At 49.1% G+C, this 27,057-nt stretch overlaps 1 protein-coding gene across 1 annotated transcript in view; it reads right to left on the bottom strand.

Annotated features, from left to right (window-relative positions):
• The window catches only part of EFCAB6 (EF-hand calcium binding domain 6), a 193,973-nt gene that overhangs the window by 153,951 nt on the left and 12,965 nt on the right, over positions 1–27,057 (bottom strand). Inside the window, 1 exon segment of the mRNA XM_074983707.1 lies at positions 19,676–19,812. Within this exon segment, the coding sequence (XP_074839808.1) occupies positions 19,676–19,812 (137 nt within the window).

The following is a 27,057-nucleotide window of genomic DNA, read 5'->3' as shown; positions in this document are numbered from 1 at the left end:
TGTTAAATAATAGAATACCAACTGAAATTTATTAGGTATTGGTTATTTTTCTACATTTTCAAATACAACACAGAATATGAAGCATACGGTGCTCCCTTTATATTACTTTACTATAAATAGTAGCACTCTAAAGATGATAAACAAAAGAAACAGTATTTTTCAATTAATCTTGTACAAGTCCTGCAGTGCAATCTCTTTATCATTAAAATCCAGTTTACAAATGTAGATTTTTTTTTGTTAAATAACTGCACTCAAAACCAATACAATGTAAAAGTTTAGCACCTACAAGTCCACTCAGCCCTACTTCTTGGTCAGCCAACTGGGAAGACAAATAAATTTGTTTACATTTATGGGACATAATACTGCCTGCTTCTTATGTACAATGTCACCTAAAAGAAAGAACAGGCATTTGTATTTTATAGCTAGCGTTGCAAGGTATTTTCATGCCAGATATGCTAATATCCATATGCCCCTTCATGCTTCCGCCACCATGCTAGAAAACATGCTTCCATGCTGATGAAGCTTGTTAAAAAATAATGCATTAATTAAATTTGTGAATGAACTCTGTAGGAGAGAACTGTGTGTCTCCTGCTCTGTTTTACCTACATTCTGCTATATATTTCACATTATGCAAGTTTAAGATGATGACCCAGATCATGTTTGTTTTTAGAACACTTTAACTACAGATTTGACAAAATGCAAAGGTGGCACCAATGTTAGATTCCTAAAGACAGATATAGTACACAATCCATGGTTTGGGAATCTGAAGTACCTTTCAAAATCTGAGATGGATGAAGAGTGGTGCATGCTTGCAGAAGTCTTAAAAAAGCAACATTCCAATTTGAAAACTACAGAACCCAAATCATCAGAAAAGAAAATCAACCTATCCTCGGAATCGATGCATGTCCCCTGGGATGGTGGTTGAAGCATAAAAAGATATATGAATCTTTAGGGCATTTAGCATGTGCATATCTTGAGATCCATGCAAGCACCTATTCTCACTGTCAGGTGACATTGTGAATAAGAATCACGCAGGATTATCTCCTTCGAATGTAAACGAACTCATTTGAGAGACTGAACAAGAAGCAGGACTTAGTGGACTTGCAGGCTCTAAAGTTTTACATTATTTTATTTTTGAAGGTAGGCTTTTTGTCATAATTCTACCTTTGTAAATTCAGCATTCATAATTAAGAGATTGCACTTCAGTACCTGCAATGGGGAAATTGAAAAAAATACCATTCCTTTCGGTTTCATAGTGCAAACATTTGTAATAATAACAAATATAATCTGAGAACTGTATATTTTGAATTCTGTGCTGTAACTGAAATCAAGATATTTGAAAATGTAGAAAACATCCAATAATTAAATAAATGGTATTCTATCATTTAGCAGTGCAACTAATCACACAATTAATCACAATTTTTAATCACGTGATTAATCATGATTAATTTTTAATTACTTGACAGCTCTACAAACAATTTATTGACTTGTCTGTCTAGAATAGGTCTGACCTATCTGAGAGAAGGCTCCTAAGACCAAATGGAGTCCTGCACAGGGCTTTTGGATCCCAGGTATTTCTGTGGAGTCTGATCACTGACTATGACTATATTGCCTAAACCATATAGCTCCTTTTGAGTCCCATCAAAAATACTGACATTTGTGGTCAATATCATGCCAGACTGACAGAGAAAAGAGAAATTACCCACCTGTGTAGTAACGATAGTTCTTCGAGATGTGTCCCCATGGGTGCTCCACCGTAGGTATTGGGCTCACCCCGGCGCCGCAGCTCGGAAAATCTTAAGCAGTCTCTGTCGGGTCGCGCATGCGCGTCGGCTCTTTGTGCGCTTATAGTCACGTGCGCGATCCGGTCCCCGCCAGTTCCTGATCAACCGCTCCGGACGTCTCTAAAAAACCCAAACAGAGCTCCGAAGTGGGGAGGAACGGGTGGGTAGTGGAGCACCCACGGGGACACATCTCGAAGAACTATCATTACTACACAGGTGAGTAACTTCTCTTCCTTCTTCGAGTGGTCCCCGTGGGTGCTCCACCGTAGGTGACTAAAAAGCAGTAACCCCCCCCCGAAAAAGGAGGTGGGTACCCGATTTATGCGCAGCTTGCCCTTGAAAGGACTGCTGTCGACAGGTGTCTATCCTCATCAAGCATCCTGTGCATGGTGTAGTGCTTGGCGAAAGTGTCATAGGAAGACCACGTTGACGCTCTGCAGATGTCTCTCAGCGCGATTCCCTTGAAGAAGGCCATTGACGCCGCCATCGCCCTAGTGGAGTGGGCTTTGGGCGGAACTGGCAGAGAAGTCTTGCGAAACTCGTAACAGTCTTATGCATGACACAATGTGATTTGAAATCCTCTGCGAAGATAGTGCTTCCCCTTTTGACCTGGATGCAATGGACACCAGGAGTCTGTCTGTTTTCCGGAAAGGCTTAGTTCTATCGATGTAGAAGGCCAGCACCCTTCTCATGTCCAATAAGTGCAACCTTGCCTCTTTACTCGAACTGTGAGGCTTAGGATAGAATGAGGGCAGTACTATAGGTTCGTTAATGTTAAAATCTGAAGAGACCTTCAGAACGAAGGCTGGGTGCAAACGTAAGACCACCGCCTCCTTTGAGAGGGTGCAGGGTGGTGTGGACATTATGGCTGTGAGCTGACGTGATTGCCAGGAGGAAAGTCGTTTTCATGGTAAGTAGCCGAAGGGGGACCATAGGCAATGGCTCAAAGGGCGGTCCCGAAAGCGTGTGTAGAACCAAGTCTAAACTCCATGACGGTGGTATTGGTTTCTGAGGGGGGTACAGGTTTACCAACCCCTTTAGGAAGCGTGTGACGACAGGATGGGCAAATATGGTTGATCCATCCTCTTCATGTTGAAAAGCTGATATAGCTGCAAGATGAACCTTTATGGAGGGTAGAGAGAGTCCCTCTTGTTTGAGTTGTAGCAGGTAGTCCAGAATCATAGGTATGGTGGCGTCACGAGGTGTCAATTGCTTGGAAGAGCACCAAGCGGAAAAACGCGACCATTTATGTTCATAAGTCTTTCTGGTAGAAGTCCTCCGACTACACTCCAGGACTTGCTGCACTCCCTCTGAACATGTAGTCTCTAGGGCGCTGAGCCATGGATTAACCATGCTTGTAGCCGAAGTCTCTGCGGGTGCGGATGCAGTATTGACCCTCGAGCCTGTGTGAGAAGGTCTGGTACCGTTGGTAAGGGAAACGGCCGATGCTGTGCCATGCGTAGAAGCAGTGGGAACCATTGTTGCCAATCCCAGGTTGGGACTAGGAGTATCATGCATGCTCTCTCCCTTTTGACTTTCGCCAAGACCTTGTGTATGAGTGTTGTGGGAGGGAACGCATAGAGTAGAGGGCCCTTCCATGGGATCATGAAGGCATCCCCCAAGGATCCCTGTCCCATGCCCACTCTGGAGCAGTATCGGAGACATTTCTTGTTGTCGCGAGTGGCGAACAAGTCGATTTGGAGAAACCCCCATTTGCGGAACACTTGGTGAAGCAGGTCTGAACGGATCTGCCACTCATGTGTGGGCGCAAAGTGTCTGCTGAGTTGGTCCGCCTTCACGTTGTGGACACCCGGTAAGTATGAAGCTCTTATAGTTATATTGCTGGCAATGCACCAGTTCCACAACCGGATCGCCTCCGCACAGAGTGCACGAGACCTGGCCCCACCTTGTCGGTTTATATAAAACATGGTGGTGGTGTTGTCGCTATTTACACTGACTACTTTTCCGCGCAGATAATTCCGAAAATGCCTGCATGCATTGAACACTGCTCTGAGTTCTAGTATGTTTATATGCAGTGTCTTCTCTACAGGGGACCATAAACCTTGAGTGGTTTTGTTGTCCATGTGTGCCCCCCATCCCGTATGGGATGCATCTGTTGTAATGAAAGCAGTAATTTGTGGTTGGTGGAAAGGCACCCCTGTTAGTAGATTCTTGGGGTTTGCCCACCATGTCAGTGACCTTCGCGCCTCCGTTGTGAGTGACACCATCTTGTGAACGGTATGGATTGATGGTTTGTATACGGTTGCCAACCAATCCTGCAATCCTTGCATGTGTAGCCTGGCATTTTGTACCACAAACGTGGTGGTCGCCATGTGCCCCAGTAATTGTAAGCACGTTAGGACTGAGACAATGGGGCTGTATGTTATTTGTTGTACTAGATACTCGATGGCGCGAAAATGGGCATCGGGCAAATATACCCTTGACGTGACAGAGTCTATCCGAGCACCTATAAATTCTATATTTTGCGTGGGCTCGGTCTTGGACTTTGAGAAGTTGATGATGAGGCCCAGTGAGGCGAATGTGTTTGTGGTGATGCGTATCATCTGCAATACCTCTGCCTGGGAAGTTTCCTTTAGCAGGCAATCGTCCAGGTACGGGAAGATGAAGATGCCCTGTCTGTGCAGGTATGCTAACACGACCGCTAGAGTCTTGGTGAAAACTCTGGGTGCCGAAGAGAGACCGAATGGAAGGACTCTGTACTGAAAATGATCTGTGCCCACGATAAACCAGAGAAAGCGTCTGTGCGCTAGGTGAATTGTAATATGAAAATACGCATCCTGTAAGTCGAGGGCTGCAAACCAATCTCTGTCGTCTAGTGCCATGATTATTGAAGCCATTGTAGTCATCTTGCAGCGTTGTTTGTGCAGATATCGGTTGAGTGCTTGTAGATCCAAAATGGGTCTCCAACCTCCTGTCGTCTTCTCTGTCAGGAAGTATCTGGAGTGGAAGCCTTTGCCTCGAAAATCCTCTGGTACTCTGTCCACCGCCCCTATGAAGAGGAGGTGGTCCACCTCCCGCCTTAGTTCCGTTAGGTGAGAGGGGCCCCTGAGAAGGGATGCGGTGGGAGGATTTGGTGGAGGTAATGATTGAAAGGGGATCGTGTACCCCGTGGCTACAATCTCCAATACCCTCTTGTCCGAAGTGATGCTTTTCCATTGGGGGTAGAATGGCTTGAGTTGATGATGGAACATGTACTGAGATTGGCACTGAGATCCGGTCTTGGTTTCGCGGCCCTCGACATACCCGTCAAACCTGCTGTCTTATATTCTGCCCTGAAGGGGCGTGGCCTTGTTGAGGTCGACGCCTAGGGGCTTTGTACTGCGGTGGTTGTTGATGACGCCCCTGGTCATACCCCCGTTGAAAATGGGTACATTGCGGTTGGTAACTATAACGGCTTTGTTGAGGATAAAACTTTTTCCTTCTGTATGGTGGGGTGGATATCCCCAAAGTCCGAAGTGTCGCTCTGGAATCTTTACTAGAGTGCAAGACTGAGTCGGTTGATTCGGCGAATAATTTCATTTTGTCAAAGGGAAGGTCTGGCTTCTTTACTTGCAGATCCTTGGGAATGCCTGAGGTGTGGAGCCATGACTCCCTGCGCATTACAACCGCAGTGGCTACTGCATGAGCTGCTGTGTCCGCTACATCTAAGGCAATCTGGACTCCCACTTGAGAAGCCGCGTATCCTTCCTGTACGATTGCCTTAAGGACCGGCTTCTTATCCTCCGGGAGGAAGTCCATAAGAGCGGTAAGTTTAGAGTAATTGTTGAAATTGTGGTTCGACAAATGGGCAGCGTAGTTAGCCATGCAAAGCAACAGGGTAGATGACGAGTAAGCCTTTCTACCGAGGAGATCCAGTTTCTTTATATCCTTGTCCAGTCCCCCAGATTTATACTGGGACGTCTTGGCTGTATGTTGAGAGGATTCCACCACTAGCGAATTTGGCTGTGGATGACTAAACAAAAACTCCATGCCTTTAGCAGGGACGAAATACTTTTTGTCTGCCCTTTTGTTGGTAAGAGGAGTGGAGGCCGGAGTTTGCCATATGTTAGTGGCTGCCTCCATAATTGCATCGTCCAATGGTATAGCTATTTTAGAGGAAGAAGGGGGCCTGAGGTTTTTAAGGAGCTTGTGGTGCTTTTCTTGTACCTCCGCCACTTGAATGTCCTGAGATTGAGCCACCCTTTTGAACAGCTCCTGGAATTGTTTTAGATCATCTGGGGGAGATATGTCCCCAGGAACAACCGCTTCGTCTGGGGAGGATGAGGAGGCATCACTGTGGTATCTCTCCTCCAGGTCCTCTGGATCCTGGCTGTATTCATATGGTTGCGCTTTTGAAGTTTCGAAGTGAGGTTCAAAATCCTTTGAACCCACCTCTGATTGGGAAACTTGTGGTGTTCCCCCAGATGGAAGCTGTGCACTGTGACGTTGAGGAGGAGTTGACGGAGATCTATGACGAGATGCTGAACTCCTGTGTTGATGTCCCGTATATTGGTGGCGGTCATAGCAACAGGGACAGGGTCCCGGTGACGGGGACCTGGACCACGACCCAAAGGCGTAAGGGTGATGCAGGGAGTGACGTGATCATCGAGATGACACCGACGTAGGGGGAGATTCTCTGTGATGATACTCATAGGGGTCTCTGCTGGAGGATGGTGAGAAGCGTGCAACTCCATGAGACGGACGTTGGAGAAAGGGAGATGGGAGCCTGTGGCAGGCTGAAGGTGTTGCTGCTCGTTGAATTTCCAGGGGGGATCGTGGCGATAATGGCAGCGCAATTAACTCAGGGAGGGACTGCGGTGCCGGGTCTTTGCTTTGGCTTTCGCTCTCTCAGGTACCAATGGAGGCCTGATCGGTGCCGGAGAGCTCGGCACCGTAGTCGGTGCCATGGTGGTTTCCGGTGCCCCCGGTGCCGTGCTCGGTGCCATCATTCTCGGTGCCGCTCGGGGTGTTTCACTCAGCCCCGTAGGGCTCCATGCCGGGTGTTGACGCTCCGGTGCCGTCAGAGCCAAAACTCTGGGTGCCGCAGTAGCCGGTGCTGATCTCTCCGGCACCTGCGCGGCCCTCGGTGCCATTTCCTTAAGAGTCATAGGCCCCTGCGCGGGTACATGCGCCGCAGCTCTCTCAGCAGAAGAAGCCAGCGGGCCCAGGCCCCTTGTTTCGCTCATCCCGTTCCCAGAAGTGACGGGCAGGGATCAAGCTGGAAAAGCTTTTCTCTTCTTCTGCACAGAGGTCAAAGAGGCAGCCTTCCTCTTGTGCAATCCTGAAGAGCCCTCCTTATGGGGCTTCTCCGACGTGGTAGGCTGAAGTGCTTTGTCAAAGAGAAGCATTTTGAGCCTCATCTCTCTATCTTTCCTAGCTCTAGTTGTTAATTTGGAGCAATGAGAGCACTTCTGGGGAACATGGGTCTCCCTGAGGCACCGGATGCATTTGCTGTGGCCATCCAAAGCAGGCATGGCCTCCCGGCAAGATTCACACTTTTTAAAACCGGGGGACGACATTATTAGTTTAATTCTCTGAGTCCTTAAGTGCTAACGGCGCACTTAACAGTCTATTTGCCAAACAATAGCAACTGTTAGCCTTTGAAGGATTGTGAAAAATGGCGGGCCCGCCCAGAGGCGGCCGCTCCAATCCCTAAAACAGTCTTTTGCTTCTAGAACAAAACTATATTCACAGTAGACCAATATTATAATAACTAAATAACTATTAACTATAATTATAACTAGTAAAATGAATAAAACGGAGTTTATCTGTCTCGGGCGCTGGAGCCGGAGAGGATTCCGTCCGCAGCCATTGGCGGTTGAGAAGGAACTGGCAGGGACTGGATCACGCACATGACCGTAAGCGCGCGAAGAGCCGATGCGCATCGGCGCATGCGCGACCCAATGGAGACTGCTGAAGATTTTCCGAGCTGCAGCGCCGGGGCGAGCCCGACACCTATGGTGGAGCACCCACAGGGACCACTCGAAGAAGAAGCTCTCTTTATAAAGTTAGCCCTCATCCAAAGGCCAGTAAAGTCAAAAGAGACATTCAACACTAAGTTCCAGAACACCATCAAATATATATTGTCCAGAGCCACAAGAGAGATACAGGTTAGCAGCCAAATTGAGAATCTAATGTTCTCATGTTCCTCTCTGGGTTCATGTCACTGAAAGTGAGGCTCCTAATAGTTAAAGAAACATCAGTGAGAACCTCAGGAACAGATAAAAACTTGAACTAGACTACTGATACAGAGGGTACTCTTTTCTTTTTAATGCAGATGGCTTTTTAGAATCTTTCATGGAGCAGGACACTCCAGCTACACTTTGGCTTTAATAAAGGCTGTGACAAAAACAGGAAGAAGAGAGGAAAGAATGATAATGTTTTTAAAGAAAAGAAGACTTCTTGGCCCATCTAATCTCAGCCCCTGAGATGCTAAAGCAGAGTGAAGGTTACCCTTGGACTTTAGCATGTCAACAGCTGTGCAGTTTTGTTGAGGATATCCTCAGATAACTGCTCAGAGAATTGGCCTATAAGGCAAAGAGATTCAGAAAGTTCAGAGAACCAGCTTTACTGGCATGCTCCAATCCTTTGTGTTGCCCTGGTGATGCAAAAACTCCATTTTAACTGGAGCAGTGTAAAACTGCCAGTGTAGCAACAAATCTGGCCCTAGATTTTAATTGCCCTCAAAAAGGCAAAGCCTTCTCATTCCTGGAACGGGGCACTAATATCTTTCACTTAATGCACTACTGCTATTAACAATGCCCCTCATATATTTTGAAATGTTTAATGGTTCATCCAAGTAGGGAATGCAGGTAAAGTCTGGTTAAATTTAAAATCTGTTTATTAGGCTTCTTTAAGAGAACACTACTGGTTTTGTGATTTTTACTAAGGCCCCATCTACACTGTGGCTGCATCTATATTAGCATGTTCTTTTGAAAGATTTTTTGAAAGGAGGGGGCTCTTTCAAAAGATCCAGTGGAGCATCCACACACAAAAAGCGTTCTTTCAAAAGTAAATTGAAAGACTATGGAGCTTCTTTCGAAAGCACCTTTCCTTTCCCATTTCAGGAAGAGCGCCCCCTTTCAAAAGCTTCTTTCAAAAGAAAACATGTGTAGACCCTCCGCAGGGCCCTTCCTTTGAAAGAACAGTCTTCATTTCTGATCCCTGGCCCATTCTTTCAAAAGAAAAGGTGCTGTGTGGCTGCGTGGACGCTCTCTTTCAAAAGAGCAGATCACTCTTTTGATCCACTTTTTTGTGTTTAGATGCACTCTTTCAAAAAAATTTCTTTCAGAAGAGATCTTCCAGAAGAGCTTCTTTCAAAAGATCTTTGTAGTGTTGATATAGCCTAGAAGTTTAAGTTGAACTTTGCGGCTGTGTCTACACGTGTCAGTTCTTCCAAAAGAGGACCTTCCAGAAGCCATCTTCAGGAAGATCATCTTCCAGAAGACAGTGTCCACACACAAAGTGGCGTCCAAAACAGCTGCCTGGTCTTCCAGAAGATTGTGTTCACACATGCGCAGAGCACCCTGCTGGGGATGCCATAGGGAGGGAGGGACAGAGGAAAGGAAGAAGGGGGCAGCCAGGGCACACCCATAACCATCTCCACTCTCTGTCCCCTGCAGATCGTGAGGGCCATCAATGACATGCTCGTGAGGTGGCTCGTGCTCCTCAGGGACCTCGATGCGGCCATGGCGGGTTTCATGGAGCTCGGCTTCCTCCAGTGCTTTGGGGCATTGGACGAGACCCATATCCCCATTAGGGACCCATCCCGCCGTGCCAGCCTTTATGTCAACCACAAGGGGTACCATTCCATCATGTTCCAGGCAGTGGTGGATGCTCGGTGACAGTTCACTGATGTATACGTCGGCTGACCCAGCCGGGCACACGATGAATGCATCTTTAGGAATTCCTCCCTGTGCCACCAGATGGAGGCAGGCACGTAAGTCACCCAACGCAAAGCCATCACCAGTGACATCACCATGTCGCTCTGCTTGGTAGCTGACCCAGTGTACCCCAGCAGTTGTGGCTGCAGTGACCCTACACAGGGCACCTGACCCCCTCAGGGGAGGTCTTTAATGCCTGGCTGGGACATGCACGGAACCACGTGGAGTGTGCCTTCAGGCGCTTAAAGGCACGGTTCAGCTGCCTCCTCACGCGCCTCAATGTGGGGGTGAAGAACGTCCCACAACTCATGGCTGCCTGGTGCACTATCCACAACCTCACTGAGGTGTGTGAGGGGCCACCCCACCACCCAGGAGTACAAGCAGCTACCCATGGCCCCCAACTAGCAGCTCCACCAGGATGGGGTCTGCATCTGGGAGGCCCTCCGGGAGGCCTTCACCCTGTGGGGACCTATGAGCCAGGCCCCCAACACAGGTCCCCCTCTGCCCCCCAGTGAACAGGGACACAGGGGTGCGAACCAAACCATATTATTTGAATGACAAGCTATAGTAACTGTATATATGAACAATAAAAAACTGCTTTCACCCAACACAAGGGAGTGGGGTCAAAATTTACAAAGGCGGGGCATCTGGGCAGCAGGCGCATACTAACTGTGGGTGTGGAGGGGGAGGGAAGGGCAGGGAAGGAGCCCCTACTCTATGGACAGGGTGGAGGGCTGTGAGCCCTGGTCCCCACGGCTTCCTCTCCCACCCGGGGTGCCTAGTCCCCATCAGGACCTTGATGGGGTGGGGAGCATGAGGAGGAGGTGGTAGGCAGTCGGTGGCATGTCTCCAGTGGGGAGGGGGCAGGGAGGGGTGGTTCCCAGGGAAGGGGGTCCGCCATGGGGCTGGTCATAGCAAGAAGCCAGGCCCCAAGTTCCCAAAGGGCAGCCATGGGAAGACCCTGGGGAAGGAGGGCAGCTAGGGACTCAGGAGTGGGGAGGGCTTGAGGCTCTGGGGAAGGAAGAAGAAGACTTGGGTGGGGCACTGGAGGAGGCGGGAGAAGGGGACTGAGAGGGGAGCAGAGGGAGCAGTGGGGAGTGCCATGAGGGTCCCGCACACCTGCTGGGGTATGCCCATCACCTCCCACTGAGTGTCCCGGTGCCACCACCTCCAGGGCTAGCTGCCTCTCTGCCACCTCAGTTTGGTGTCTGCATATGCTGCTGCCTCCTGTGCACAGCTCCAGTGGTGGGTCCTCCACACCTGCCGGGCTGCAGCCACATGCTTGGGTCTGGTTCTGGCCAGAGGACTGCCAGCACCTCTGGCCTGTGTGCTCCCAGCTAGGCCCGGGCTCCTCCGGTGCTGCACCTATCCCTGGGATACAGTTGTGTTAAGACAAGGTGGGGGGAATGGGAGCATAGGGCCATAGCCAAGCCCCCTGGGGCATTTGCCTGGCCGCCTGGGCACCCCACCCTGGGCACGACCCAGGAGGTCCCTGTAACACAAGTCAAGGGCCTGGCATGGTGGCCTGGCCAGCCACTCACCTTAAGGATGCTGCCACCTGTGAGGGGCTCCGTGCGGGAAATGGGCACTGGATGGGAGGGATGCGGTCAGGCACAGGGAGCTCCATGCCCAGGGCATGGGTAGGCTGGGTGCAGCTGTGCACCCTGGGTTCCCCCTGCATGGACCTGCATGTGCAAGGGCTCCCAGGGGGGGGGCGGTGCCCTGCAGCTTGCCTGCAGCCCTGAGACACACTAGTGTGGGGCATTGGGGGTTGCGGGGGGGTCTGCATGTGCCCCCACCAGGGGATGCCCCATGCCGTGCACTTACCTAGCGTGACCTTGTACAGGTCTGGGGATGTCCAGCTGCACATGGTCTGCCTGTGTGGCTCCAAGGCCACGGCAATGACCAGGACCCCTTGGGGCAGGAGTCATCTGAGGGTCCCTGGTGCTGGCTGGGGATCTCACCCTCCTCCCCGGGCTCTTCGGAGAAGCTGCAGTCATCCCCCTCTAGTGCGGCAGGGGGGTCTGTGGCCACTGTGTTGACTATGTGGCGCAGTGGCAAGGTGTCATCAACTGCCAGAATGTCCCTCAGCTCCCTATAGTAGGGACACATGGCTGGGCTGGCCCTGGACCAACGCTGCTATCCCTGGCCCTTGTGTATGCCTGGCGCAGCTCCTTGATCTTGCACCAGACCTGATCTGCAGTCTGGGCAGGATGTCCATAGGTGACCAGGGCTGTAGCCAGCTGGGTGCAGGCTGCGGTGTTCTGACAGTGCCCTGGCATGTCCCTGAGGATGACTTCCTCTTGCCAGAGCAAGAGGACGTCCCTCAGCTCTGGCTCTGTCCAGGCAGAGGCCCTTTTTTGGCAGGGCTGCTCCTCCTCTGGGCTGTCATCCCCTGACTCCCTGGGGGGCACTGGAGGGCTGGCTGGAGGCCATGCAGCTGCTGACCATTGGCTGTGTGGTCACAGAGAGCTGGGCACTGCAGTCCAGCATGTGCCTGCAGTTCAGCACGTGCTGTCAGCCTCACAGCCCCCGCTTCCTGCTCTGGGGTTTCTAGGTCCTTGCAGCTTTAATTGCTGCTGGAAGTAGGCACCACAGAGCCCCCAGGAACTTCCTAGAGTATCTCCTGGCTTGGAGAGCAGGGGACGCCATGGTGGACAGCTTCTTCTGGAAGAAACAGTCCACGATCATCTACACGTGCTTTCTTCTGGAATAATCATCTGGAAGAAGGCATTATTCCCCTTGTGAGACTGGCATTAGGGATCGGGAAGAAGTTGAGATTTCTTCCAGATTCCTTCCAGAAGAGTGTCTTACACACGTAGAAGGTCCCCCACTCTTCCAGAAGAAGCCTGTGTTCCTCTGGAAGATATGACACATGTAGACACAGCCTGCTGCATTAGGTCAATCTTCTTAACAATGAACCCACACCAATAAGTCCATTCAATTGACTTTACAGGCTGCTAAAGTCAATTTTGGTACTCCTGCTTTCCACAAGGAGTAATGCTAAATTCATCTTGAATGACTGACTTTAGAGTAATGCAAATGCAGCACTGTGAAAGTTGACATGCTTGGTGTCCTGGAGGAGTCCCAAGCTGCGTCTACACGTGCACGCTACTTCGAAGTAGCGGCAGTAACTTCGAAATAGCGCCCGTCACGTCTACACATGTTGGGCGCTATTTCGAAGTTGAAATCGACGTTAGGCGGCGAGACGTCGAAGTTGCTAACCCCATGAGGGGATGGGAATAGCGCCCTACTTCGACGTTCAACATCGAAGTAGGGACGTGTAGACGATCCGCGTCCCGCAACATCGAAATAGCGGGGTCCTCCATGGCGGCCATCAGCTGGGGGGTTGAGAGATACTCTCTCTCCAGCCCTTGCGGGGCTCTGTGGTCACCGTGGGCAGCAGCCCTTAGCCCAGGGCTTCTGGCTGCTGCTGCTGCAGCTGGGGGTCCGTGCTGCATATACAGGGTCTGCAACTAGTTGTTGGCTCTGTGTATCTTGCACTGTTTAATGAAAGTGTGTCTGGGAGGGGCCCTTTAAGGGAGCGACTTGCTGTTGAGTCCGCCCCGTGACCCTGTCTGCAGCTGTGCCTGGCTCCCTTATTTCGATGTGTGCTACTTTGCCGTGTAGACGTTCCCTCGCTGTGCCTATTTCGATGTTGGGCTGAGCAACGTCGAAGTTGAACATCGACGTTGCCAGCCCTGGAGGACGTGTAGACGTTATTCATCGAAATAGCCTATTTCGATGTTGCAACATCGAAATAAGCTATTTCGAAGTTGGGTGCACGTGTAGACGTAGCCCCAGAGTGCCCCAATATGACTACTCTGGCCATCACTTTCAACTCTGCTGTTCTCAAGGTGCAAAGGAAAAGGCCCAGGAAAGTCTGAATTTCATTTCCTGTTTAGCCTAAGTGATGTGTGAAGAAGGCAGCACATCTCAGCAGCACACCTGATCATGAATGCCCTGAGTCACAGATGAGCTCCAGCATGGAGCATACAGGAGAGCCTAGATCTGATTGCTGGAGGGACAGAAGTAATCTGTGTTGGCAGAACTATGAAGCAGCAAAAGAAATTCTGATATCTATGCCAAGATCACACAAGGCTATACCAGGGACACACAGCACCATCGCATGAAAATAAAGCAGGTCAGGCAAGCATACTAGAAGACAAAGGAGGCAAGCACATGGTCCGCTTCAACACTAAAAACGTGCCACTTCTATGAGCAGCTGCACTTGAGTCTAGGGGGAGCCCCAACCACTGTCGCAAAGTTGTCTGTGGCTACCTCTCAAGAGATTCTTCAAGCAGCCTCAGGCAACAGCGGGGAGGGCATGGTTGATGAGGGAGAGGAGGAGGAGAAGAATGGCTAGCAGGTGAATGGGGCAGCTAATCTTACCAACAGCCAAAACCTTTTTTTAACTTGGGAGCCAATCCCCTCCTCCCGGACATATCGCTGCCGGACTATCTGGTGAGTTCACATTTTTAATCATGCTACAAGTAGGTTAAGGCAATTGGGTGTCTTCTGTGGTGGCCACAGCAGGGGCTCCCCGGAACAGTTGGTTAATGTGTCTGGAGATAGCGCGAGTATCCCTCCTGCACATCTGCATAAAGCTCACAAAGTATCTTCTCTAAAGACTGCCCTTCACTTTTTTGTTACAGCAGGTATGAAAGTGAGCCCATTGTGCACTCTTCCAATTCCTACAGCTGTTCAGCTAGCACAGATTTGAAGATGAAAATATACTTGGGATGTCATATTCCTTGAGCAAATGTAATCCGCCCACATGGACAGTGCACAATTAAATGCGTGGAAGAGAACAACACTGCAGGAGATGGGAATGGAGTGTGAGGAGAGGCAAATGGAGTGGGAGGAGAGGAGAGCATTCGGGGACAAGAAGTGAAGACCCAGGAGGAGATATTGAGGCTTATGGAGCAGCAAAGTGAGCTTCTAGCATGTCTAGTAGAGGCACAAAAGAGGCAGATGGAGCACAGAGCCCCCACTCCAAGCTATGCTCAACCACTTGCCCTCCTCATCATGCTCCATAGCCTCCTCCCCAGGTGCTCTAGAATGAGGAGAAGGAGTCAATACTAGATTTCCACTCAACCCCAGGGTATGTCTCCTGGAACAAGAAGTTGACATTCCCACACCTATTTTGCTGAACAGAGAGACTGCAAAAAGCCACTTACCCTTGCTCACTGCCTGCCCCCACCCCCCCAGCTCATGTCTGAACTCCTTTTCTGTCTCTGCTTCCTCGTGTTCCCTAAATAAAAATGCATGATTTCTCAACAGAATCTTTATTGCTTGTGTTTCATGGGTACCAGGAGCGTTACAGGGTTTACGAGCAGCATGATTCAGAGGGTACCTCATTAAGAGAAACAAACATGACTGTCATTTCACTGTCTGGACATTCAAAGCCTCTTTGATTAGTAGGATACCTTGATGTCCTCTCCTTATTACCCTGGTGTCTGGCTACTCATAATTAGTTGCCAGGTGATCTGTCTTGACCCTCCGCCCTGGCAAGAAATTTTCTCCCTTACTCTCACAGATGATATGGAGCACACAGTTGCTTTTGCTGAGGTCTAACTGAGTCTATAAACTCTGAAAACTGGCCTTTAAATGAACAAAAGCACATTCTACCACAATTAACTTCTCTTTAACATGGTCCAGGCTGCTTGTGTATGGTTTTAGGAGCCATGACAGCAAGGGGTAGGCTGGATTTCCAAGGATAATTATTGGCATTTCCATGCGTCCAATGGTAATTTTCTGGTCTGGGAAGAAAGTTCCATCCTACAGCTTTCTGAAAAGACTGGCGTTCCTAAAGATGCACAGGTCATTCACCCTTCCTGATGATCTCACGTTGATATTGGTGAAACGGCCCTTGTGATCCACTCCTGCCTACAACACCATTGAGAAGTACCCCTTCTGGTTCATACATTCTGTGACAAGGTAGTCATGTGTCAAGATAGCAACATGCATTCCATCTATTGCCCCATTACAGTTAGAGAATCCCATGGCAGGAAACCCATCCACTATGTCCTGCACATTTCCTAGAGTCACTGTCCGTCGTAGCAGAAGGGTATTGACTGCCTTGGGTACTTGGCTCACAGCAGCACTCACCATAGATTTAAGCATTCTGAATTGATCCCCAATTGACTGGCAGCGTCTGATATAGCAAGCTTCCACAAGACCATTGCCACTTGCTTCTCAACTGCCAGAGTGGGTCTCATTCTAGTATTTCTGCACTTCAGAGCACGGGAAAACAACTTGCAAAGTTCCATGAAAGTGGCCTTATACATCTGAAAGTTTTGCAGCCATTGCTGATCACCCCATGGCTGCATTAACTAAGGGAGGCTGATGACACTTACCCAGAACCTCCCACTGCACTGTTTTTGTCCCATCAGACACTGGGAATCTAACCCAGAATGCAAGGGGGTGGTAAGACCTGTGGTATAGCTGCACCTAGTGCATCGCTGTCAAAATCAAAGGTACCCATCCGCCTGGGGATGTACTCCATCAAACTGATGCACACAGTGGGGACATGCACTTTCATCTTTACAATATCAGATGCTAAAAAATTGACCTTAATAAATTTAACCTTATCTCACAGTGCAGACATTCCTTAAGAAAGACAGGGTGAAAGCAATTTTTAAAGGAACTATAGTATTATTTTTGATCTTCTGTTCCCCAATATAAAGGTGAATCTCTATCATTATTTTATATCTTAAGCTTCAAAAATTTTATCTGCTACATTGTAATTGTTGAGCATTAAAAAGCTCAAATAAAAATTTGTGATCTTTTTTATTATGCAGTACTTAGAGATGTAGTAACTTTTTTATAGATTTACTACCTTTCAGATTGCAATGCCAAACACACAGTTTATTGTCAAATAAAGAATTGTTTTGTTTATTGATTGCCTGCTTTAGAAGAATATTGCCTCAGTTCCATAATTGCATGCACAAAATTATTTAATTGGTTTTGTTGGGATGTAATTCTGGAAAGTGTACCAGCCAGAAAAAGATATGAAAATTGAAACACCAAGCCCAGCCAGCAAAGACAAGCTAAAAATTATTTTGGAGGTTGCTTGTAATGGGGGTGGAGATGAACTAACAACAAAAGAACTGCCCATCCTAATTTGTTTAATTTTCCTTTAGGCCCTTATCCAACAGAAAATAGCCTCCAAGATTGCTGCTGACAAAAGCTCTATGGACCTTATGGAGTACGCATCCATGAAAGCAGCTCCATATTCCAAGAGGATACATCATCCTTGGAAATGGCTATGTGGTGTATAGACAGCTAGAGTCTCCTGTTTGCTGGCATCAGTTATGCCTTCCTCCACCAGCTGATACCCCTGAACTCTGCCCTCTTTCAGAAATTCCACCAAAGAGGAGCAGATTTAAATCACAGCCACAACTCCACAGGAATTCACTAGACAAGAATGTCCAAGAGATGTATGGAATTCGTGTGTCCTCCAGTTGCCTTGGACACTTTTCCTCCTGGGGCAGTTTAGCCCAACTTGCAGCTGCGCACACTGCCCTCCCCCCACAGAAGAATAAGAGCCATGGCCACTTTTCACTTCCACATCTGCACTCTGATAAGGTCCCCTGCTTGGGCTTACGCATTAAAAGCTGATAGGGACCTGGAATCATAATGTTAAAAGTATGAAGTGGACTTCTTAGCATTTACAAGGCAGAGTGTATTCTATTTTAAACTCCTGTACAATCATTAATTAATCCTCACATTACTCCAGTGAGGTACCTATAACTATTCTGTTATGCAGGTTGCAAAACTAAGCACAGAAGGGTTAAGTGATTTGCCTGAGGCTACCAAGCAAATCAATGCTGATCTGGGATTACTCAGTGTTCCTGAATCATGAGTGTAGGCATCATAGGAAGGGGAAGACATTGCCTTCCCCAGCTGCCTGACCTGGCCCCTCCCATGATCCACTGGAGTCCCAGAGATCCCCACACCCAGCTTGGCTGGGGTAGGCAGAGTGGGGGTGTGCTACATCACCTGTCTTCACAATGCTGGGACCATTCTAGCCATCCAGTGCTGGGGCTAGAGGCTTCGTTGTGGGGGTGGGGATGCAAACCTTGCTGGTCAGGGGCGCTGGCAGTATGGCTCCAGCCTTTTCATGTCAGGCCTTCCAGCAGGCTCTCCAAACCTTCAGGGCCAGTGCAGGCTGTTGCTGTATCACCCGCTGGACCTCTGGAGTGCTAGAGCAGGCTGGGGCTGCACCGCCCACTAGCTCTCCACAGTTTTGGGGCCAGCTGAAACTTTGCCACTCACTGGCTCTCCAGAGTTCCAGGGTCATGGGAGACTGGAGTCACAACCCCAGGGCAGAGGTGGGGCAAGGGCCAATGGCTACATGGTGGGGAGGGCTGAGCAGAGCTCAGTAGCAGCCACAAGGTGTGGGGGACTGGGCTGTGGTGAGTGTGGAAGGGGTGGATTTGGCCGGGCTTACTTCTCCAAATCATTGGGTCATACACGCCCCCACAGTCTGAATCAAAGGCCTCTGTGCTCTGTCCACTGATTAATATTCCCTCTTTGACTGTCCCCTTCTAAGAGACAGAATCTGTGTTTCCAGCTCACTTAATCACCATAGCCGCGTCTACACGTGCACGCTACTTCAAAGTAGCAGCGCCAACTTCGAAATAGCGCCCGTCACGGCTACACGTGTTGGGTGCTATTTCGAAGTTAACTTCGACGTTAGGCGGCAAGACGTTGAAGTCGCTAACCCCATGAGGGGATGGGAATAGCGCCCTACTTCAACGTTCAACGTCGTTCGACGTTCAACGTTGAAGTAGGGAACGTGTAGACAATCCGCGTCCCGCAACATCGAAATAGCGGGGTCCTCCATGGCGGCCATCAGCTGAGGGGTTGAGAGACGCTCTCTCTCCAGCCCCTGCGGGGCTCTATGGTCACCGTGTGCAGCAGCCCTTAGCCCAGGGCTTCTGGCTGCTGCTGCTGCAACTGGGGATCCATGCTGCATGCACAGGGTCTGCAACTAGTTGTCAGCTCTGTGTATCTTGTGCTGTTTAGTGCAAGTGTGTCTGGGAGGGGCCCTTTAAGGGAGCAGCTTGCTGTTGAGTCCGCCCTGTGACCCTGTCTGCAGCTGTTCCTGGCACCTTTATTTTGATGTGTGCTGCTTTGGCGTGTAGACGTTCCCTCGCAGCACCTATTTCGATGTGGTGCTGCCCAACGTCGACGTTGAATGTCGACGTTGCCAGCCCTGGAGGACGTGTAGACGTTATTCATCGAAATAGACTATTTCGATGTAGCGTGCACGTGTAGACGTAGCCCATGCTTGGCAAAATGTGAGCGCTCCAAGGTCTCTCTGACATCCCAATGGGGAGGATATATTCTGCTCTGCTCTGCTCTGCTTGAAGAATACTATGAAGGCGACTTGTAGTTCAAATATCTCCCATGGCTCAGCCAAGGAAAGCTAGAGGATTGAGCAAAAGATTGTTTCTTTCACCTCCAGTGCCTGGAGCGAGGAAGGTGTCTCCATTTCTCTCCCTACAACAAGTTCAGGTGAGCCTCACTGTTATCTCCATTCAGAATCTAATCTGGGTGGGGTGAGCTGACATAGCAGCATCATTCCTGGAGTTGCTGTGATGATGGGCAGGAGGGGGTATCCTCTGACAATCTTTTGGAGATCAAGGCAAAGAAATTCTACTCCAAACTCCAATCTGTTTGAGACTGTGTGGGTGGGACCCCCCTTCTCACTCCCAAAAATCAAACAGTGTGAAACTAGAAGGAGTTGTGATGTTCAGGTCCATTCTTTTGGGGACCACCAAATGGAATACTACCTTCCTCAGGCTACAGGAAGTTTCAGAAGCTACAGTGTGCACATGAAAAAAACGAAAAATCTGATGGGTATACAGCATGAAGTCAGCCTACTGCCAAGTCATTCGCCACGGCTTGAGAGCCTATGCAGGTCAGAAGGTCACACAGGTCCCTTAACTTTCTGATTTCAAGTAGTGTACAGAAAACTTTGACTATTTCCTTACTTACTTTTCATATTCTGCATCCTTCATCCTAAAACAATTGATCTCAAGAATCCGTCTTAGCTCATGCCGCTGTACTTGTCCTGTTCGATTATAGTCAAAAAGTCTACAGGTCTTGAGGATGCTTTTCAAATTCTTTGAAATCTATAAATTACAAATGATCTAATTAAACAGGAAACAAACACTGATGCAACATGAAACTCAGGTACTACACACCTATGCTAATATAAAAAAATGGCATTTTATATTTTTTTCAACTGCAGAACAAAAGCAAAAAAAACAATTTTTTTTTCAGCACAGTGGGAGATGTCACAAAATGACTGTAAGAGATGTGTGTAGTGTGTAGTTATTGAACTTTGAAGACAATTTTTTTCAATAAATGGTGTTGGTTTAGTTAAAAACTTTTGAAACAAAGCAGCAAGTTTCAAATACAACTCATTCCTTTTAAGCAACAGATAAAATATTATCTTCTTCCAACGTCTGAAACCTAGAGATTTGCTAGAAACCAAAAACAGGTTGAACCTCTCTAATCTGGCACCCTGAGGACCCAACCAGTGCTGGACAAGAGAATTTGCTAGACTGTGAAAGGCCATATTGTCTAGCACATCATCAAAACTTTCATCACTTACTGAGCCCTTAGAAAGCATTTAGGGGTAAATTACAGCTAAATAACTGCACAGAACACTGAGAGCCAGGACTGCTGGCTGGAAACAAACTTTATGGGACCATGGGAGACACAGCCACACCCATGATAACTGGTCATCCAGCTAACTAAAATCATGCCAGATTATGGAGTTTGCTGGATGAGAAAGTTCGGATTAGAGAGGTTCAACCATTAGTAAACTGCATGGTGTTCAATTTAATTTACAAGCATGAAGGTTTGAGTTAAAGCCAGGAAATTAATTCTTGGTTCTTCTGGGATTGAAATACTTAAATCTTGATTCCTTGACCATACAGCAGGGCTGGTGACAGACTTCAGTAGGCCCTGGACAATGTGAGGGGAGCTTGACTTCAGGCCCCCGCTGCCAGAAGGGGTGTAGACTCAGGTAGAAGGGGTGGGGTTAGGGGCAGTCAGTTCTCAGCACTGCCTCCACTGTGCTGCGCAGGGCTCTGGTGACAATTTAAAGGGCCCAAAGCCCCACACCTTTATAAATTGCATGGCCTTGGGGCAGCTGTCCCATTTGGCTTACCCCCCTCTGCCCTCATTGGCCCTGTTATACAGTGATTTTCTTCAACAAAATCTGATCACCAAAATATATCAAATGTTAACAAATTGCCTTTCTCATGAAAAACCTGATGTTGTATGGAACTAGACACGTGGAAATGTTTTCCTGGTTCAGTGAAACTGGAAATTTCTGGCTTTTTGTGAATCTTATTTATATTATAAATGTATTGTGTTATTTTATCTGTTCATAGTAGTAAAAGGGAATTTTTATGGGTAAAGCAGGCTTTCCTTCCACCTTGTCTCCATCCAAAAACAACAAAAAAGACCCCCTTCCATCACTCTGGCCTGTGAATACCTACCAAATGCCAATCATACACCGATTGTATGGATCAATTCTGCTTACATTGTATTAGCTTATGGGCCCTTTAATAATATTGGTGAAAAATAGATTGCACCAATGCAGTCAAAGAAACTACTCACGGGATTAACTTCTCAGCAGTGGAAATAAGGGGTTCAAAAAGCAAAGTTCCTATTCACTTCAGCAGGAGCAGGATCTCACCCAAGGTTTTGCTTCGTTATAGCCCTGCTAGCCCCGCATAGCTGATAGGATTATGTTCCTGCTCATATACTATCATCAGAACAGGCAGTTTATTTCCAGTTGTAAAATTTATATTATTGCTCCTGTTGTTAACCCAGAAAGAACGCAACTTGACTTTCCATTCCCAGTTTGAATCTGAAGGAACAATAGTCAAAAGGAGTGATTCTTTTAAGCAAGCTTCTTTTTTTACTTATAAACTAGGCAAAATTTGACTGGTTAGAAGTAATTGAAAAACAGCTTTGAACCTCCACATGCTGTTCTACTGAGTGATAACAGTGCCAGGTTGGAGGTTGCTCCTTGTCACTAGTAAAACTTTGTGTGAGACAGCTTGGACTGGGAAGATATGAAGGGATGGGGCATAATGGTACCCCAATTCTAGGTCATACTCTAGGGATCGCGTCACAACCTCATGAAGATACTTCAGCTGATCATTGAACATGGTCCCCTGCTTCACTGTTAGTTTTCAATAGACATTAAAGAGCCCATCACACTTTTCATTAAGTAGGACGGGCCAGGGAATAAGCCAAAAGCGATTTGCCAGGGTTACTCCTTGGCAGGTGGGCCCTGACACTCTATTACTTCCATGTCTGCAGGCTTGGCTGCTTGAAGTTTCCACTAGCTTGGATCATCGTTCCCAGCCAATGGGAGCTGCCAGAAGCAGTGTGAACCAGTACACTGCCTCCTGCAGTTCCTGTTGGCTGGGACTGGCAGATGTACCTGTGAATGTGTACGTAAATAAAGCACCGGCAGCCAGGTACCAGCTAACCCTAGCAAACTTTGTCCAACCCACAGACCGTTTGCTGCAAAACCCTGCAGTAGGACCTTGTCTTGGTGTCCAGCCATACTTTCCTCTCTTACTACTGTTGTGTGCCAGTTGGCTACTATGTTCCATCCCAGAAATAATGGCATTTCAGCAGTATTACAAGTAGGCAGTTTGCATTGAAGTGGGGAATCTCTCAGGCTCAAAGGCAGCTATTGGGGAATTAAGTGTTTATTTTCTCACACTTTGACATGTAAAGAAAATTCAGTGCAAATCACTTCCTACACCAGACACTAGGAGTTACAGATGCAATGTTTATGCAAACCACAGAGCACCCTGCAAAGAATGAAGTAATCTACCTCCAAATATGAGAATAACCAGCCAAATGTATTTTGCTAGCAATGTAATTATTAATGATTCCCATACTTCCCTCAACATTTGGATTCCAAAGAGAGTCTCCACCCGTGGGGTACCACCTGCATAATATTCTTGTTCCTTTGCCCCAATTCTGTGGAATCTGCTCTGTATGGAGAACACCAGGTTTCACTTTTGAATCTTTGGCAGGGAAGCAGAGGGAGGTGGTGAGGGTTTGCACCACAGTGCTCCCCGTCTCCAAACCCTGATTGTGCCTATACTAACTTATATTACCTGCCCCCAACCCCATGGGGTGTGGAACAGCCCTGAAAGGAGTTTCAGGGGAATTCATGGGACAAGTGAGCCCCTTGTGGCACAATTCACAGAAGAATCATGCTGTTCAGGGGATGCAAGATGCTGGAGGGTGAAGGCAAGAGACCTTTGTGTAGATTTGCTGAGACTCCCTTGCATGGCTTACAAGAGAATCTGAAGGAAATTCTACAAGTGCACACTACCAGTTGTTGCTCGTCTTTATAGCAGACACCCTGATAATGCAGGGAGCCCTGCACATACTGAACTATTTATCTGAAGCAAAAATAGCAAAAATGGAAGAGTGACAACTGCTTATTCTACAGAAATGTATGATGAAAAATCCAGGTCTGCTGACTGCCAGCCACTATTTAAACCAGCAGAACATTCTGCCTCTTTCATTTCAGTGAAAACATGTCAAACATCCCATCGTCAGGTTGTCATTCTCAGTAGCAAAAGAATGAGAATGCAGCTGTGCCTTTAAGGCACAGCCTGCAGCTGGGGATAGCTTGGAAGCACGCTGTCTCTGCAACAGTTCACAGAAAAGTACAGCTTGTGCATCACACTTTCACAGGGTGCAGTATGTGCTTACTTCCACACCAGAAAGTCTGCTCATCCACACAGAGCAAGAAAGGCCATAACCCTTCCATTCCCACAGCCTTTTTGGGGAGGCTACCATTGCTGGACTAAAGCAATCTGGGGTCCTGGTATTCTCTTTCCCTCTGCCTGCATATGCATATAGAAACACACACATTGTATCCTGGAATGGGTTTGAAAAATTAACCACCTTCTCAATCTTAGAGGGTGGCCTCTCCAGAGCAGGGTACCAGGTATACAGGAAGGGCAGAGTAATCAAGCTTTCCCAGCCACAGCTCGATCTGGTACCCTGCTCTGTAGACAAAAGGAAGATTTCAGCCTTCAGGGCTGAAAATCCAGTACATTTGATGCACACTTTTTTTCTTTGTCTAAAAAATAAATAAATAAATGCGTGAAAACTATTCCTTTCGCAATAAACACATCAGTGCTCATTTTCCCTATATTCTAGTTTGGGCCATTTCGTGTAAAATCTTTAATTAAAGTTTTTCTTTGAAATTGTCATCATCAAACCAGAAGAAAGAAAGTAAAAAACGGAAGGACACAGCTGTGCATATATGAAGTGCTATTCAGTACCAAATGAATTGGAACAAAATAAGTATCATGACTGTTATGCTCTTAGTTTTGGCTCTGTATTCTCAGTAGCACAGTCTAACTTGTCACTTTATATTGATTCCATCTGTTTACACTCTGCAGAGTATTGGCTTCCTACGGTGAACATTTCCTATTTACCAGCTGGTAGAGATAGGCCAAACCAGATAGAAAAGAATTAGACTATTTTCAGAGCCTCATAAACATAAAATCAAAATTCTGTGGGGGAAGGGAAGTAGGAAAGTGGAGAGTGAGGAAGAGATACGGGGCCTTATACTCATTTACACTAAGGCCTTTCATACACTCTGGAAGGACCTTAAAATACATGTAATATATTTACATGAAATTTAAGACCTCTTTATACCACACTTTACTGGAATATAAAGGCAGCATAGTGCAAATTAGAATCAGAGTCAGAATGTAGCTTCCCTGTAAAGAAACTCTAGCAGGTTAGGTCCAAAACTAAGGATTGGTTAGTATGAATACTTAATACACATACATCTCCATACAGCATCTAGAAGCGAAATGCCTGGATGTAAACCCTGATGCTTAAATATATTACAAGCCGTGTCTACACTAGCCAGCTATTTTGAAATAGCCAGGCCAACTTCAAAATAGCACCCGGCACATCTACACACACCAGGCACTATTTCAAAGTTGAAATTGACGTAAGGCAGTGAGATGTCGAAATTGCTATACTCATCAGAAGATGGGACTACCACCCTACTTAGACGTCCAATGTCGAAGTAGGGCATGTGTAGATGATCCGCAACCCACTATGTCAAAATAACATGGTCCTCCATGGCGGCCATCAGCTGAGGGGTTGAGAGACGCTCTTTCCAGCCCCTGAGCTCTATGGTCGCCGTGTGCAGCAGCCCCTTAAAGCTCCACGCCCCCTGATTTCCTGTGGCAGGAAGCTGAGAGTGTGCAGGCAGCAGCACAGACACATGCACAGCCTACATGAACTCCAGGCGCCCTGATCCCCCACCCAGTGCCCATGGCAGCTAGCCAGGCCCCCCAGGCGCCCACAGGGCACCCCCCCAAGGGGACCCAGGGCTCCCAGCCATCCAGCCGGGGGGGAAGAGGCGGCAGGGCCCCTCCCGGTCTGACACCGAGATCCGGGACCTGCTAGGGCTTTGGGGCAAGGAGGAGGTGTTCCAGGTAATGGGGAGCAAGCGGCAGAACACAGATGCGTTTGTCCAGCTGGCCGAGGGCCTGGCTGCCCAGGGTCACCCTGTCCACACTCCTGACCATGTCAGGAGTAAGGTCAAGGAGCTGTGGCAGGGTTACGCCCAGGCCCGGGACACAGCCAGCCAGTCTGGGGCCACCCCTGCCTCTTGCCCCTTTTACAGGGAGCTCAGGGAGATCCTGGGCTCCTGGTACACCTCCTCCCCACCAGCCACCCTTGACATCTTGGCTGATGAGCCCCAGCAGGCCCTGGAGCCAGAGGCCAGCCCTGGACCCCAGGGGCCTCAGAGGAGCCCACACCTGGAACAGCAGAGGAGGAAGGTTCCAGTGACAGGGGGCTCCTGATCAACCTCCCCTCCCGCAGCTCCAGCAGGGTGTCCACCCACCAGGTGTCCCCTGACCGTGGGAGCAGACCATCAGGTATGTACCCCAGGTGTACACCCCTGGGTTTAGGGGTGGGGCAAGGGACAAAACCAGGGTCCTCCACACACCCAGCTGACCCCGGCCCGCCATGGCCCAGCTATACCACAGTCCCGGGTCAGCAATGGCACGTCCCTAAGAGCCTGTCAGCACCTGTCCCTTAGGACGGTGCCACGCCCCATCCCTGGGGATAGAGGGGAGCAGAACCCCCGAAGGGGGTAACCCATTGGGGGGACACTACACCCATCATCATCCCTGGGGGACAGGGGATGGGGAACCAGCAGCAGAGGGGTGGGGGGGCATGGGCCACGGGCCAAGGCCCAGACTAACGGCTGTCTCCGTTCTTCCCCGCTCTATTCCGCAGCTGCACCATCTGAGGTCCTCAACAGCACAGGTGCTGCATCTGTTGCGCCGGACAGCCCATCGGGGCCGTCGCATTGGGGCAGCCAGGCGGTGGGGCAGGGACCGGCCCCAGGATGAGCCCACCACCACTGGAGCCAGCTGCAGGTGGCTGCTGACCCCCACCTCCTTGCCACCCTGCAGCATCAGGTGGAGGTTTCAGAGAGCCACCTGCAAGTGGAGGAGCGCTGGCTCCATTTGCAGGAGAGCACGCTGGCCTGGTGCCAGGAGGCTTGGGGATCCTTCATGAGGACCTTCAAGCATCTTGCTGAGCAGATGGCAACCTCCGCCGCTCCGGCTGCTGTCCCGCCCAGCCACCCTCCACCTGCCCTGAAGCCTGCTGTGGAGGGGGACCGCGCAGCTCAGGAGCCAGCCCGGCCATACTTGCTGGTCCTCCTGGCCTACCCAGCCTCGACAGGACCTCCAGCCCAGACATGGGTCATGCCTCCCACGCCAGGCGCTGGACAGTAGGGGGAAAGGGGGCCAAGGACTGGGACACCTAGGCCCCGCCTTTATTGTACATAGTTCCCCCCGATTATTGTACATAGTTGCCTTGTCCCACCCGCCTTTAGTAGCTGTCCCCCCCAATGTACAAAGTTCCCCCATTCATGTTAAAGTTCATCATTTTTGGTTTCAACAATGTTCGGTTTATTTAAAACAAAACAAATGTGTGTTGTGTGCTCTTCGGTGTGCAGTGGTGTGGGCATGGGGGCAGTGTAGTGTGTTGTGGGCAGTGGGGGGGGTGGGAGGGCAGTGGGTGGCTCACAAGGCTGGCCCTGCCAGTGCTCACCCTGCAGCCTGATCAAAACGGGCCCACAGGGCCTGGATCCCCTCGTGGTCAGCTTGGTGGCTCGGGGTGACAGGTAGCTGGGGGTATGCCGTGCCAGCCTCCACAGCCCAGCCCTGCACAAATGCTTCCCCCTTGCTCTCCACCAGGTTGTGGAGTGCCGCGCCCACAACCTGGGGGATGCTGGGGAGCCCCGTGTCCAGGCGGTTGAAGAGGCACCTCCA

The sequence above is a fragment of the Carettochelys insculpta genome, chromosome 1 (genome assembly GCF_033958435.1).
Source record: "Carettochelys insculpta isolate YL-2023 chromosome 1, ASM3395843v1, whole genome shotgun sequence".
NCBI lineage: Eukaryota > Metazoa > Chordata > Testudines > Carettochelyidae > Carettochelys > Carettochelys insculpta.
This window is presented reverse-complemented; position numbering and strand designations above follow the sequence as displayed.